General features: G+C 56.2%; 1 protein-coding gene across 3 annotated transcripts in view; it reads right to left on the reverse strand.

The window, feature by feature from the left end:
- Positions 1-4,357: 4,357 nt before the first annotated feature.
- WFS1 (wolframin ER transmembrane glycoprotein) overlaps positions 4,358-15,014 on the reverse strand; it is a 33,472-nt gene continuing 22,815 nt past the window's right edge. For 2 of the 3 annotated variants that reach the window (XM_024245661.3, XM_063723247.1), the window contains exons 7-8: positions 12,081-12,229; positions 4,358-6,958 (exon numbers count right to left, since the gene is read on the reverse strand). In XM_024245661.3, coding sequence (XP_024101429.3) covers positions 5,147-6,958; positions 12,081-12,229 — 1,961 coding nt within the window. In that variant the 3' untranslated portion in view covers positions 4,358-5,146. 3 annotated transcript variants of the gene reach the window in all.

The raw sequence follows: 15,014 nt of genomic DNA on the forward strand, positions 1-15,014 counted from the left end.
TTGGCTTGAGGCTCCAGGTCCTCGAAGTGCAGGCTTCCCCACGGGGCTGCTGGTGACATGGCTTCGTCACCCAGAGTGACGGATCCGAGAGAGAGCAGCCGAACTGAAAGCCACAGCCTTTTGTAAGCAAACCTCAGAAGTGACATCTCGTCACTTCTGCCATATTCTACTGGTCACACAGACCCATCCTGCTACATGGAAGGAGCAGCAGGAAGGTGGTGGGGACTACTGGGACCATCTTGGAGGCTGCCACAGACATTCAAGGTGAGTTACTGCCCTGCTCCGTGCCCGGGTCCCCCTGGATAAAGTGGGGACAATAACATCACCCTCACGAGGTTTTCGAAAGCATGTCCACAAAGCAGCCACCAGTGTCTGGCAGGCGGTAGGTGTTCTGCAGGGAGTAGTCGGCTGCCCCGCCCAGCCCTGGGCCCCAGCTCCCTCCTCTGATGAGGCTGGTGGCCTTGGGGCTCTTCCAGCTCCAGCAGAAATGGGGAGCGGGGTACCGGGTCACCTCACTGCCTGGCTTGCTGGGCCAGGCGCTCGGCTCTCAGCCCCAGTTATACACTTAGTCTCAGCCGGGGCTTCCCAAAACGCAGCACCCGAGTTCTTTCCATCTTTGGGGGTGGGATTCAGCACAGGACCCCCACTGTCCTAAAGAGACAGGTTATTCTGTGACTAAAATAGGAAGAAAAGGGCCTTTCTGGCTAACGGCAGAAGAAAAACACATCTAGTTAGAGGAAAGCTAGAAACAGTGAGTTTAGCTGACTGATTTGATCACTTCTGGAAGGAAAGAAAAGGGAACCCGAGTCTTTTCTGTTTTGTTTGTTTTGTTTTGTTTTGTTCCCCAGGCTACCTTCCAAAGTCACTGTAGAAGTTCAACACTTTAGGAACAACTTTAACAATGGTTTGCCAGCCTCCAAGGTGTGGTTTCCTAGCAACTGGGAAGCTTTTAGAGCTCCAAATAATTGATCAAGTTATGAGTGACTCAAGCAACAGCGAAGTCCTTTTTAGAAAAACAACAAAGCACCTTCATCTTTACCTGGGTGCTGTTAGAATTACGCGTGGGGCCCACACAGATGACATCATGAGCCTCAGGGACAGACAAGCTGCAAAAGGCAGCAACATTCAGGGATAACAGGCAGGGAGCAGGAACCCAAAGGTTTTCCAGGAGACACCTCAGAGAGGGGCTCAGGAGCCATGCAGAGGGGTGGGGGCATGGGAATCTGGGACGCTAGAGCCCTGTCAGTGGCCCAGTCTGACGCTATCAGCTATGTCTCTCTGGAGGCTGCAGGCGAGAACCATCTCCTCACCTTTTCCAGCGTGAGAGACACCCACATTCCTTGGCTCATGGCCCCTTCCCCCATCTTGAAGCTTGCAGGGTGGCATCTTCCAATCTCTCACCCTGATCCTCCAGCCTCCCTATTACAAGGACACTTGAAATTACTTTGGGCCCTTCTGGATAGGAAAGTCCAGAATCATCTCCCCGGTATCAAGATCTTTAACTGAATCCCATCTGCAACATCCCTTTTGCCATGCAAGGGAACACATAAGTAGGATTTGGGGATTAGGACCTGGACATCTTTGGGAGCTGCGATTCTACCGCCCACAGTCTTCACAATGGAAATGTCTATTTTGCAACAGTCGCCAGGATGAGAAAATGCATGGTATGTGTCCAGCATATAGTGGGTGCTCCATTAATGTTGGTGAAACTGGGCAGAGCATCATAGCGCTCACGGTGGATGACTGTAGCACTTTTCTCTACCTGCCACTGTTCTATATTCACTGACTGGTGCACGGTCCATCTCCCCACAAACACCCCTCCCAGTGGAGCAGGGGCTCTCTGTTCATTGCTGCATCCCCTGTGCCAGGAAGAGTGAAGCACACAGCAGGTGCTGAATATTTTGAGTCAATGAGTTCATTTTCTTTGTCATGAAGAGGAAGCACCATTTATCGGATAGGGTCCTGGCTGTCAAAGTGTGCTTTCCCTGAGCTGCCGGATGAGATGTGTTGGGCCACGTGGCTGTTTAATAGCTCTGACACCCCATCCTGCTGATCGGGAGCTGGGGTGGTTACAGGATTCTGTCCTCAGGTGGCAGACTCAAGAGAGACAGGTCCTGCTTCATGGGCATCTGCAGAAATGTGGTTTTTTTGTCACCTCACTTGGGAGTGCACTTGCATGATGTAGGATAAAAAAAAAAAAAGGAAAAGAGCACTTGAATAATTGAACTTTGAATGATTGGTCTTTAGCAGCATGTCCAAAGGAGGCAGAGAGGTCTTTCTGATGGCTTCACTACCCAAGAATGGACAGTGAAGGCCCCCTGAAAGAACACCCCTGGGGAGCTGGGCTTCCAGAGGGCTTGGAAACTCTGGTGCCAAACCCTCTCTTGGCACTTGAGATGGCACCACCCAGTTGGGTCTTTCCTGACTCATTCTCTCAAATGCTACTACCTCGTGGAAGCAAAGTGAGACCCTGCCCCCGGTCCCTCCCTGGGTGTCCTACAGCTCCATGGGGTGAAGGCCCAGACCAGAGCAGGTGGCCAGGATGGGGTGTTAAATTAACGGCTGTTCCTGTAGACAGCAGGTTCTTTCCTGGGTGGGGTGGTCAGGGGGCCCGGGGAGCCTCTCTGTAAAACCCAGAACAAAAGTGGAGGCTGCAGTGAGCTGAGATAGCACTACACTCCAGCCTGGGTGACAAAGTGAGACCCTATTTCAAACAAACAAACAAAAACGGTGCTGCTAAGAAGTTTTGAAAACCACTAACCTAGCCCAGACTTTCCATTTTACAGATCGGGACACTGAGGCCTGGGCACAGGTGTTAAATGGTGCTGGGTGGCACAGGGGTTTGTGGCAGAATGAGTGGAACCCAGAACCATGCCCATTCTGGACTCTGCCCAAAAGACAGCACCACTTCTCCAACCTGCGCCTCTGCTGGTTGGTTAGAAACTAATTGTGGGTGCTGAGTGGCAGCGTGGTGGCCCAGGGGAAGGGGACAGGCAGAGCTCCATTCCTCCTGCTCTGCTATGTGCCATGTGATAATGTGCTAATGTGCTATGGCCTCCACTCTGAATCTCATTGTCATCTTCTGTAGATGGGGGATGTTGGAGCATCTTCCTCATCCAGGTGTTGTGAGGGAGACGCTGTGTTGTCATCTTTGTACATTCGGAAAGCATCAGGCGACTTTCCTCCTCTGCACAGTCAGTGGGGATCCTGGGGGCAGAGTCACAGGGCAAGGGCCTTCCGTGGCCTCACAAATCCGCAGGATGGGGAGAGGAAATGGGGCTGAACCCCAGCCTCATCTCACTGCCTGGGAAAGAAACCCAGGGGCGAGCACATGGCTCGGAGTGATGACACCTCCTAAGCCTCTCGTGTGGTTTCACGCAGAGGACAGTGTGGGGGTGCAGCTTCCACCACCCGTGGCTTGGAGTGATGACATCTCCTGAGCCTCTCATGTGCGGTTTCACGCAGAGGACAGTGTGGGGATACAGCTTCCACCACCCGTGGCTTGGAGTGATGACACCTCCTGAGCCTCTCATGTGTGGTTTCATGCAGCCCCTCCAGGCAGGACAAACCAGGATGAGAGGACAGTGTCAGGGTGTAGCTGCCACCGCCCAGTGTCGTCCAAGGAAAATGGAGCAGCCACATCCTGCACGGCAACACCAGGTGGCCAAGCCAGAGCATGTGACCACTCGATGCTTCCCACCCACAGCAAAGAGGTGAGGCCTGGTGCCCAGCAGAGAGCAGCCCAGCCTACGGGGGACAGGAGCAGGTACAGGTCACGTCAACCTCAGGGAAGATGCTAAAGACCCAAGGGGCTGGGACAGACACAGGCTGCCCAAGAGAGGTGAGGTTTGCTGAGGCCCACAGCTGCTCGGGTACTCCCAAATGACTAAGTTCTGATTATAATCCCATGGGGTCATCACTGCAGGTTAGGGAACACAGGAGGTGGTTTCATAACATACTCCCGCATGGGCAGCAGCCCCCACACCATCAATCACCCTGTAGGCTCCACTTCATGGGTAACTGGAATTCAAAGATAATTACGATTGTGCACTTTACGCTCAGTAAGATCTGAGGATGGCTGGGCTGACACTCCATGGTCACCTTCAGCACAGGTGTCTCTGCACAGGCAGCCCATGCCCAGGCCACCCCACAGTTATGGCAGATGCCCCAGGGGCCCCTCCAGCTGGAGGTGAAGCCAGGGTCTGGCTTTGGCAGGAAGCCGTCAACTGAAACGTCAACCTTGCTCTTTTATAACTCAAATTGCACTTGCATTTCATTCAACAGGAGTGCAGGCTCTGCTGATTCTCACGCACGTACAAGAAAGACTTGTTTTCAGTAAAGAAAGGAAGGAAAGCACTGCAGGTTCCACCAGAGGTTTTTATTTCAGCCACTCAGGACCCTGGCTTTCTGCTCCACAGCACTAAGCACAGTCAGGCTCTTCTAAGCACTGGCAGGGACCTCCCCCACCGCCCCCACAGGGTTCTCTGTTTCTCAAGTCCTGATGGATTCAGGCAAGACCTTCACACATTCACCACCTACCTGCTGGACAGGAGGGTCAGGAGGCAGCCTGTGGTGCTGAGCTCAGTGTGACACACTGCCAGTGTGCTGCCTCCCCCAGCCTCTGATGGGGCCGGGCCTTGACCACGTGACAGGCTCAAGCTGCTGTGCACATCCCCCAGGAAAGGGGAAGAGCTACTAAGGTTTAGCAGTGACCAAAGAAATAAGAAATGCTACTGTGGAGGTTACACAGATGCTTATTTGGTTCTTTAAACAAATCTAACACAAAAGAAAGAGGCAACAGGGTGCTTGAAGGTGGGGGAGGAGAGGGAATCTCATCTGTAGTGCTTTTTGAGACACGGGAACCTCCTAGTCTAGCCTGGCACACCCACGTCACTCGGAAAGGTCGGGCTCGGGGTGGAGATGGCATGCAATTCCCAACACACTTGGTATTCACAGTGGACAGAGCTACACAGCAGTCTCCCCTTTGTCAGGGTCCACGCAATCTACACATGGACACAAGGTCTCTGCAGCCACGGTCTGCACACGTGGGCACAGACGGCACTGGTGGATGCCTGTGGGGCTGGGGCCACACTGGGGAAGGGCCTCATGGCAACATGCACTGGAAGCTCCTCGTGGCAGACCATCCTCAGGCCGCCGACAGGAACGGGAAGAAGAAGAAGTCGAAGGCGAACTTCACGGCGCCATGCACGGTGCTGCGCCAGTCGTGCTCGATCTTCACGTGCCGCCTGGCGGGCGAGAGCTGGGCCATGCAGTTGAGGCAGCTGATGGCCTTGAGCTCGAAGACAGGCCACTTGCTGCCCAGGCGGCCCTCCAGGATGGTGCTGAACTCGATGAGGCTGCCCTGGCGCAGGCTGAGCAGCACACTCTTGAACTCGCTGCTGGCCCGCAGCACGATGTCCTTGGTGACGTCGTCCTCCTCGCGGCTGCGCGAGCCCTCGGCGCCGCTGCTGAATGGCATGCCCACGGTGATCTCAAACTTGTAGCGGTCAAATTTCTTGATGTGGCAGGGGTGCTTGGCCAGCAGCTTAAGGCGACAGAGCTCCTCCTCAGCTGTGGAGGTGTTGCCAGGGCTGCAGGCGGGGTAGGCCTCGCCGTAGAGGCAGCGCATCCAGTCGCCGATGAAGAACGGGAGCATGTTGATGGCAGACTCGGCGCTGTTGTCGATGTCAGTCACGCGGACGTACTTGAAGCGGCCGGTCCACGTGACCCTGTGGCCCTCCAGGTGGCTGCAGAGGATCTGGGTGCGCGCCATGTTGGTCTCCTTCCAGGCGCGTGGCCCGCACAGCACACCATACTGCTGCCAGGTCAGTGTGGAGTTGTAGACCTTCATGCCCTCTGAGCGGTACACATAGAACCAGCAGAACAGCACGATGGCCGTGAGCCACACCAGGATGAGCTTGACCATGGAGCTCCGCGTCAGGGACTTCACCATCCCCACCACAGAGAAGCTGGCCTTGGTCCACCAGCGCAACAGCAGGGGCACACTACAGACCGCCATGGTGACTGCGATCTTGGTGAGCTCCAGAGACATGAACCACCGGGCAAACTGCAGCACGCCCACCAGGGCCAGGCCGGCCACCAGGATGGGGAGGGCAAAGAGGAAGAGGAAGTAGCCGATGGAGGCGCGGAGCAGCCCCAGGCCGGTGGACTCCAACAGGATGACCACCGAGAGCTCACACCACATGAAGCACACCAGGTAGGGCACCAGGTAACAGTAGGTCCCCTTGAAATTCCTCAGCTGCGCCATGCGGAAGAAGAGATAGAGCAGGTAGACGTACAGCAGGCAAGGGACGCTGACGTTGAGGACGACCAGGTGGCCGACAGGCATGGTGATGAAGGTCTGGCCAAGGAACTTCAGGTAGGGCCAATTCAGGGGCATGGAGGGCAGCAGTGACAGCAGGCCAGCAGTGACCTCGGTGGCCAGGGCCCTGCGCGTGTAGGGCTCTGCGTGGGTGCTCAGGCTCAGGTAGCTGGTCACGGTAAAGAAGCCGGCGATGACAGCCAGCTCCGAGCAGGGGATGCAGTCCTTGCTGGCGATGGGGAAGGAGAAGATGACGAAGACAACAGAGAGCAGGAAGTGGGCATAGGGCTCCAGGTGGTTCCAGCCGAAGTTGACCTCGGCCTGCTCCACATCCAGGTTGGGTTCGAAGCGCAGCAGCAGGTCAGTGAGGGTGCGGAAGTTCTCCCAGGCCTTGCTGTCCTGGAACACCTTGAGGGTGCAGATCACCATGGAGATGAAGGACAGGTAGAAGATGACCAACGGGATGAAGAAGGCGAAGAAGTCGATGGTGAGGTTGCTGATGATGAAGAAGAAGATGAGGGCGTTGATGTGGTGCGTGGGGATGATGGTGGACAGCCAGTGCATGCCCGCCCTGGAGGCCATGTCAATCAGGTACTCCTTGATCTCCATGATAGCGTGCAGGGGGTACTTGACCACCTGGAGGAAAGATGGTACGTGGGGACCAGGCTTGGACAGGACCCCCACTGCTGCCATTTCAGGCCTCCCTCTGACCACCCTGCCTCTGGGCAAAGGGAACACGCACCCCTGTGTTTTCCCATCACCAGCCCCATCCTAGTGGTCCTCCCTCCACCCTTCTCCAGGTGGCCCTCCCCACGCTCGTGGTCCCTGTGGGCCCTCCCTCTTCTGGGCCTGGAGCCCCCTTCTGCCCCCCACCTACCAGCGTGACTAGATGCATGCGTGCTTCTCTCCCTGCAAGACCTCCAGCACCTGGAGGGACCCAGGGGCTCCCCACTTCCCTCCCCTCAGGGTCACCCACATGAAGAGATGACAGAGCCCTGAGATGCCTGTCTGGGAGCTGGTTTTGTGACCCAGCTCTGCACTGCAGCAAGGCCGTCACCTCCCTGAGCCTCCATGAAGGGAAATGGCAATCCTTACAAGGAGGGGAAGCCGCAGGTAGTCCCGGGAGCGGCGGCAGAGCAAGCATTAGGGAAGGAGTTCAGTGCAGACACAGGCAGAGGGACCAGCACCACTCTCCCAGCAAAGACACCGTTCAGCTGCACGGGGCGGCCGGGTGAGCTGCCTTCCCTATGGCAGGAGTCCCTGAGAAGCAGCTGCCAGGCCACCTTCCGCCCCTACACACACGTGCACACTCACACACACGCAACCCACCCCTACACACATTCACACATTCACACGTGCACACGTGCACACCCACCCCTGCACACTCAAGGGCACACCCACCCCCACACGTGCACTCTCACACATGCACACCCACCCCTACACATGTACACATATGAACACCTACCCTACACGTCTGCACCTACACATAAACACCAGCACACCCCCGCCCCCCATAGTGCTTATAATAGGCGCACGATCCCACAGTCACGGCCAAAGGCTGCCTTCCCCCAACCTGTGGGTCCTGCTCCCCTGCTCTGCATGCAGCGCTAAGGTCAGAGAGTTCTTGGCCTTCACCACAGCCAAGAGGAGCAGAGGGCTGAGGGAGGCATGCTGGGAGCAGCCTCGGGATGGGGTGAAGCAGTGCTGCCACCCAGGGCCGGCCCCGATGCCTTCCTGGTCTGTGCAGAACTCAGAGGCCCTGAGCCCTGCCAGAACACGGGGCAGCCAGGCAGAGGGACTGGAGGGGATGGGGGAGAAAGTGGCCATGGTGCCAGTGCTCACGCAGCATGGCGTGGCATACAAAGCAGGGTCTGTGCATCTTCAGAAGTGCCAGGGGCCTGGACCAACACCAGGAAGTGGACGCCTAGGGGGCGGCCCCACATGGGGGTAGGGAAGTCTGGCTGCGTGTCCAGAGCCCACTGAGGGGCTATATGACACAGCCAGGCTGCAGTACCAACAGACAAGAAGTGGCAGCCGCACCCCATCAGCTCAGGGCCTCGGGCCAGCACCAGACCCCACAAATCCCCTGGGGTAGGTTCTCTCCACCTGGCCCACCAGAAGGCCAAGGAGGGATCCCAGGTGAATGGCAACTAGGTGACAACACCAGAATGTGGCCCTCATCTGCCAACAGCCTTGGCTGTCAGCTCTGCAGGACCAGGACACCTGGAAACAACTGGAAAACTGAGTCTTCCACAGATGAGAGGGACAGGCTCATGGAAGAAACTGAAGTGTTTAGGAGTGCGTGCATGCACATCACACAATCTTCTACAGATGAGAGGGGTAGGCTCATGGAGGAAACAAGTGTTCAGGAGTGTGTGCATGCACGTCTACACGTGTGGGGGAACAGCTCTGCTGCTTCATATATATTTGTGACAGTCCACTTAATCTCTGTTTTATAACAAGCAAATAAACGATTAACGCAGCTAACAGCTCCCCCAGCTCTCTGGGGTCAACAACCTTCTACACAAGCAGAGAGGCGCTCACACTGCCAGGAGATGGCCAGGGAAGACCAGGCACTACAGGATTTGAGGGCATTTCCAATGCTTGCCAGAGAGCCAGAGGGCATTTATGAAAACCAGCCTACTCCAGGGTTTGTTTGGGGCGAACCCCTGTAGTATGACGCCAGGCCAGCTGGCTAAAATCAACAGCTACACATGAGTCAACATGTACGTCAGCTGGCAGGCTGCTCAGTTAATCCCTGTGTGGGGGCCTTGCTAACAGCAGCACAACTAAAGGTGGCCCGGGCCGCCACTGCTCACTACCACTGTCTCACGTACAACCGCCAGGGTAGCAAGGGGGTGGCCTTGGTAAAAAATCTGAAATCCTGTCTTACTCAAAGCCATGCACATTCTTTTGCCTAGAGGAACACACACAACCGCCTGGTTGAGAGGGCCTTTAAAAGACAAGGAATATTCTAGAACATTACGTTGGATGGCATCTAGCCTCTGCTCGGACAGTGTGGAGGGGCTGGTCCCCCACCTGAACTCAATGACCAGGGAACGATCCCCTTTTTAAAGCCCCAATTTCTGCTCCCTGCAATGTCCACCCAAGACCTTCCTCTGACATGGGATTAAAAAGTTCAGCCTCCTTTTCTGCAGAGAAGGTCCAAACAAATTCAACTCCTGAGATGGAAAAAGAAGGAAATTTTAAAAATATGAGTGAGGAGTCTGCCTCTATGAATAGAACACTGCAGAGCTCTCTGTTTGGGCCTGTAGTGATCGGCCCTTCTGCTGCCACGAGAAACCAGGCAGCAGCGTCACCACACGGGTGGCCGAGCGGACCCGTGAAGAAGGCAGGCTGGGGAAGGGAGCCAAGACGAGATTCTGCTCAAACCTGTGGGCAAAAATGTTCCCGTGTCGGATCTTCCAATTATGTAACGTTAAAAATGTTAGGATTTTAAGATATTATTAAGTTTGTTTTCAGAGGATTTTATCTACGATGACAGCTTGCACCTCCAGGCTCCAGAAGAGAACTGTGTGGAGTCTGGAACATTCTTTGTGGGAGTAAGGCTGGCTCACAAAGAGGCGTCTGTCATTTTCACTTTGAGTGAAGACCTCTCCTTATTCTACAAAAGGCTACTAAAAGCTGGGACAGCTCTCAGCCCTGGGAGATGCTTGTGACAATTCATTACCTCCCTCAAAAGAGACTTCTAAGAAGACAAACTGCAAAGGAATCAAAGTGCTCTGACAGCATCAAAAACTGAAGGGAAACAGAGTCTTGTTTACTTCTTGTCAAAACAGTTTAAATCTCTCCCTTCTAAAAAGGACTTTCAGACTGGACACAGTGTCTCACGCCTGAATCCCAGCAGTTTGGGAGGCCAAAGTGGGAGGCTCACTTGACCCAGGAGTTTGAGACCAGCGTAGATAACAATAGTGAGACCCCCATCGCTACAAAATGTTTTCAAAAAATCAGCTGGGTGTGGTGGCACATGCCTGTAGTCCAGCTATTTGGGAGGCTGAGGTGGGAGGCTCACTTGAGTCTGGCATGTTGAGGCTGCAGTGAGCTGTGACCGTGCCACTGTACTCCAGCCTGAGCAACAGAACGAGACCCTGTCATTTAAGTAACATAAATAAATAGGACTTTTAGATGCTACACAACACTGGACTCACCATCCATAACTAGGTGACATAATTTTCCGAACAGGATGCATACGCAAGGAGGCATTATTATAATAGTACTTACACCAGATGGCATAAACTGCGACACCTGGGCCATGGCTGCCTGACCCAAGGGTCTTCTCCAAGTTAACTCTTTCACCTGTGACCCTCTCTCTCATTTCGGGAGTGTCTTTGCCAAAACCATGCCAGCACCCCAGCTTCCTCATCTCCTGTAAGGAGATGATGGCATCCAATCTGTGAATATGCTCGCCCAGTGCCAGCTCTGAGCAGACCATCAGTAAAGACCATGTGCTCCCTTGGTTCAAGTTCTTGGCCATCCTGGCCCATGTCTCAGAACCTCTGCAGAGCGGTCGGTGTCAGACCCTGGACATACAGCCTGTCCCAAGTGGCAGGAGCAGAATCTTCCACCTGCCACGCTAAAGGACTCGCAGCTCTGGGCACTCAGGGGGCTCACACACAGACCCGTCTGGCTCCGAGTCCCTGGAGCAGGGCTGCTGTGCCTGCTGCTCTTTGGGCTGAAGCTGCTCCTGCAGCACCTGCGTTCCTGCTCTTCCCCACTGGAGGGCGGGCCTACTCTGACCCTCTCCCTGGCTGGAAGATGGTGACCTTTCAGCCTACTGCCTGCCTGACAGCTGGTGGCCCAACCATCTCCTGGTCTTGGCCCTGACTCACGTGCCCATCTGAATACACTGAGGGCAGTTCCTCCAGGTTCTCAGTCAGTTCAGAAGACAGAACCCCAGGGTGTCTGCATGATACTGCCCGCAGCCTCTGTGACAATCATCTGCTGGGGCCCCTTGTGCTGGCCTCAGCTTGGGGATACTGGGTCAGGAGGCCAAGCTTCTGGAAATCCTGGTGTTCTCTGCAGAGTGAGACAGGCACACATCTAATTCAACCATGCGAGCTGAACCGTGGGCAACTCTGTGAGAGGCCATAGGGCCACATGGCCAAGAAAACAAGCTGTCAGGCCAGGAGTAGGGGCCGCACTGCTGGGCTTCCTGCTCCCCGCTTTCCTCCTGCCGCCCAAGCTGCTCATGTCCTCCAGGTGTGCCCAATGGCACCCTGCACAAGTGCCACCCACCACGCTCCCACACTGGCCTCACTCCCTGAGCCCTTGCAGATCCAGGGACAGTAGGCGCCTCTGCACGTCCTCCCTGGCCTGACGGACACGGCACTTTGTTTTCAGGGAAGGCATCTTCAAGGCACTGGCCTCCACTCTGGACCATACATGGAGAAATCCGCTAAGTGATGAAGTCTAGATGGAAGTTGGCGTCCAGCCCGCCCCACTGCCCCCTACACTCTGCACAGAAAGACCCGAGGGCCCCTTGCTTGCCATCCCAGCACTCCTGCCCAACACTGACCCTGGTTTCTGAGCCTGACAGCGCAGAAAAGAAAGGCCTCTCTCCTGAGGGCACATCCTTATGAGGATAGATGATGCCCCAAAGGTACCAGCGGCATGGCTGTAAGACACTCTGTGTTAGGCGAGAACCTCCCCACCTGCAACTTCCTGGAAGGTGCCCCGCCTGAGGTGCACAAGTCCCTGGGAGGCAGGCTCCGGCCTGACCAGGGTCTTGGTTACTCACTTTCAGGCGCAGCGGCAGGTCCTCAGGGCTCTTCCCCGCCAGCTCGTCATCATCTTCGTCATCCTGCAGGAACAGGCTGCTGGGGATGACGCCCTTGGCATACTTCTTAGTGATCTCCACAAAGTCATCCAGCGCGATGTAGTTCTTGGCTGAAGCATGAGAGAAAACAGCATGGGCGCCCCACACTGCAGCCCCACTGCCGCCCTCACACAGAGCAATGGGCTGGGGACGGTGGCGTGGGGCCAAGCTAAGAAAGGAGCTGAGTGGGTTCAGGTGGAGGAAACCCTTCCCTGGGCGGCCTGAGGGTTGAGGACCAGGCTGGGTGAGGAGGAAGGGGGCAGGTTTGCCGAGTACCAGCCTCCACTCCTGGCCCCCGGCCCCTGGGTGTGCTGTCCCCCACCCTAAGTGTCCTCTGCCTAGCTCCTCATGCCTGGGGCCACTCACCCACACCTTTCACCCAGTTTACCTGCCAAGCCTTACAACCTGCATCTCCAGTGCATGCTGACGCCCTCCTCTTCCAGCCAGCATGGGGCTTCTCACAGCACAGGTGACAAGCCGCCCTGTAGGCCAGCACCCTGCCAACTGCGCCATCCAACATGATCTGCGCCCCCAACCCCTCCATTCAACATGATCCACCCAGGGCCTACTGTGCACCTGCTAACCGCTCCATCCAACATGATCTGCCACACACCTACTATGTGCCTGCTAACACCTCCATCCAACATGTGTCTGCCATGGGCCTCCTACATGCCTGCTAACACCTCCATCCAACATGTGTCTGCCATGGGCCTCCTACATGCCTGCTAACACCTCCATCCAACATGTGTCTGCCATGGGCCTCCTACATGCCTGCTAACAAACACCTCCATCCAACATGTGTCTGCCATGGGCCTCCTACATGCCTGCTAACAAACACCTCCATCCAACGTGTGTCTGCCATGGGCCTCCTACATGCCTGCTAACAAAACACCTCCATCCAACATGTGTCTGCCATGGGCCTCCTACATGCCTGCTAACACCTCCATCCAACATGTGTCTGCCATGGGCCTCCTACATGCCTGCTAACAAACACCTCCATCCAACATGTGTCTGCCATGGGCCTCCTACATGCCTGCTAACACCTCCATCCAACATGTGTCTGCCATGGGCCTCCTACATGCCTGCTAACCCGTCCATTCAACATGCGTCCTGCCATGGGCCGACTTACCCCTCCATCCAACATCTTCCACCAAGAGCCTGCTACGTGCCCACTGATCCCTCCATCCAACGTGATCCACGAGAGCTACATGCCCACTGACCCCTCTATCCAACATGATCCCCTAGGAGGGAATGAGGCCCCTGAAGGACCCCAGCTGCCGTGGTGAGATGGTGACCAGGAGGGCCTCCATGGGAAGGATGGGAAAGAAAGGACCATGCTCGGGCAGGGCAGAGGGAGACAAGCCAGGGTGCTGCAGAAACCCTAGGGAGGAGACAGGCTGCATCCAAGATGGCAGCCACGATAGTGGGCGCTGACAGACCTCCTAATGGATCAGCTGTGTGTGCAAGAGGAGAGGAGTCGGGGCAGCACCCAGATGTAGCGGCAGCAAAGAGAGATGAGGCAGCCTTGGGGGGGCCCACATAGGTGGCAGGTGGCACAGGCCTCAGCAGCTCACTGTAGACCGAGCTGTGAGCTGACCATGGGACAGCCAGATACAGGAGATGTGGAAGGAGCACGGGCTGGATGCAGCCTGGGCGGGCAGGGTGCTTGCGGGTTGAGGACGGCGTCTGACACACGAGAGTGGTCACCAACGCCACCCATACATCTCCCTACCAGGGCACAGTCCCTATGGGAAGACCCTGGTCCCCACAAGGAAGGCCCCTGTCCTCATAGGGACGAATACCGTGGGCAGGATATCCTGTCCTGAGAGACAGGACATCAGTCTAGGGACCCCAAGAAGGAGCAGCCAGTGTGCCATCAAGGACCCCGGGCCTGGTTGGGGAGAGGGCTCGAAGGAGAAGAGCAGTCATCTCTGCCCACGCCACTGACGGATCAAGTCAGACAAGGACAAGAAGTGACCAAGCAAGGGGGTCACTGATGGCCTAGACGAGCCGCTTTGGTGGAATAATGTGGGAAAGGCCTGAGAGCAAAGGACGGGGGACGAGAGAAGGGGACGACAGACGCCCCTTTCTGGGAGTTCTGTTGGAAAAGCGGGCAGAGAAACAGATGATGCCTGATGGGAACGTTCTGATGGAGGGGAAACAATGGAGGTGCTGGGGCCCTGTCCCTGAGGGCCTGGTGGAGGGGACCACAGGCTGGCGGCGCTGACTCCTAACTCACTCCCAGCAACAGCGACTGGGCCCAGCAGCAGGTGTGCCCGGCTCATCACAAACCCCTGTGGGACTGGGAAGTGAGGTTGGGGTTCAAACTCTGCCTGCAGTGCCCCCCAGGATGGAGACCCAGGCTGGGCTGCTCCTGCCCAGAGGCGCCTCACTTCAGGACAGCAGGCACCATGCCACCTCAGCGGCAGGACACTGTCACAGCCTCTCTGGTCCTCGGGCTTCCGAGAGTCACAGATTTCTTCCCATTTGCATGTGAGGTGTTTCTTTGTCTCCCCCAAATGGAGCAGGAAAACAGCAGCGTATGCACCCATGTCCACCCACGCAGAAGCAAGGGCTCTGACCACACCCTCTGGACGGCTTCCTCACGGGCCCAGCGGGAAGGTGGGATCTGTGCTCCCACCTGTACTCTGCCCTACGTGCCACAGAGGCTCCTAGGACGGGCGAGGTCCTTCAGTCCCCTCGTCTGATCATCTTGCTGTTCAGAAGGGGAAACTGACACCCAGAAAGAAAAATGAGACCTGCCCGTGTCACAAGAGTCTGTGGCAGACCTGGGTCTTGGCCCATCCCCGCATTGATACTGAGCCCCCGAACCCCTAGCCTATCTTCTCCAGGACA

This window comes from Pongo abelii, chromosome 3, assembly GCF_028885655.2.
Source record: "Pongo abelii isolate AG06213 chromosome 3, NHGRI_mPonAbe1-v2.0_pri, whole genome shotgun sequence".
In the NCBI taxonomy this organism is placed as follows: domain Eukaryota; kingdom Metazoa; phylum Chordata; class Mammalia; order Primates; family Hominidae; genus Pongo; species Pongo abelii.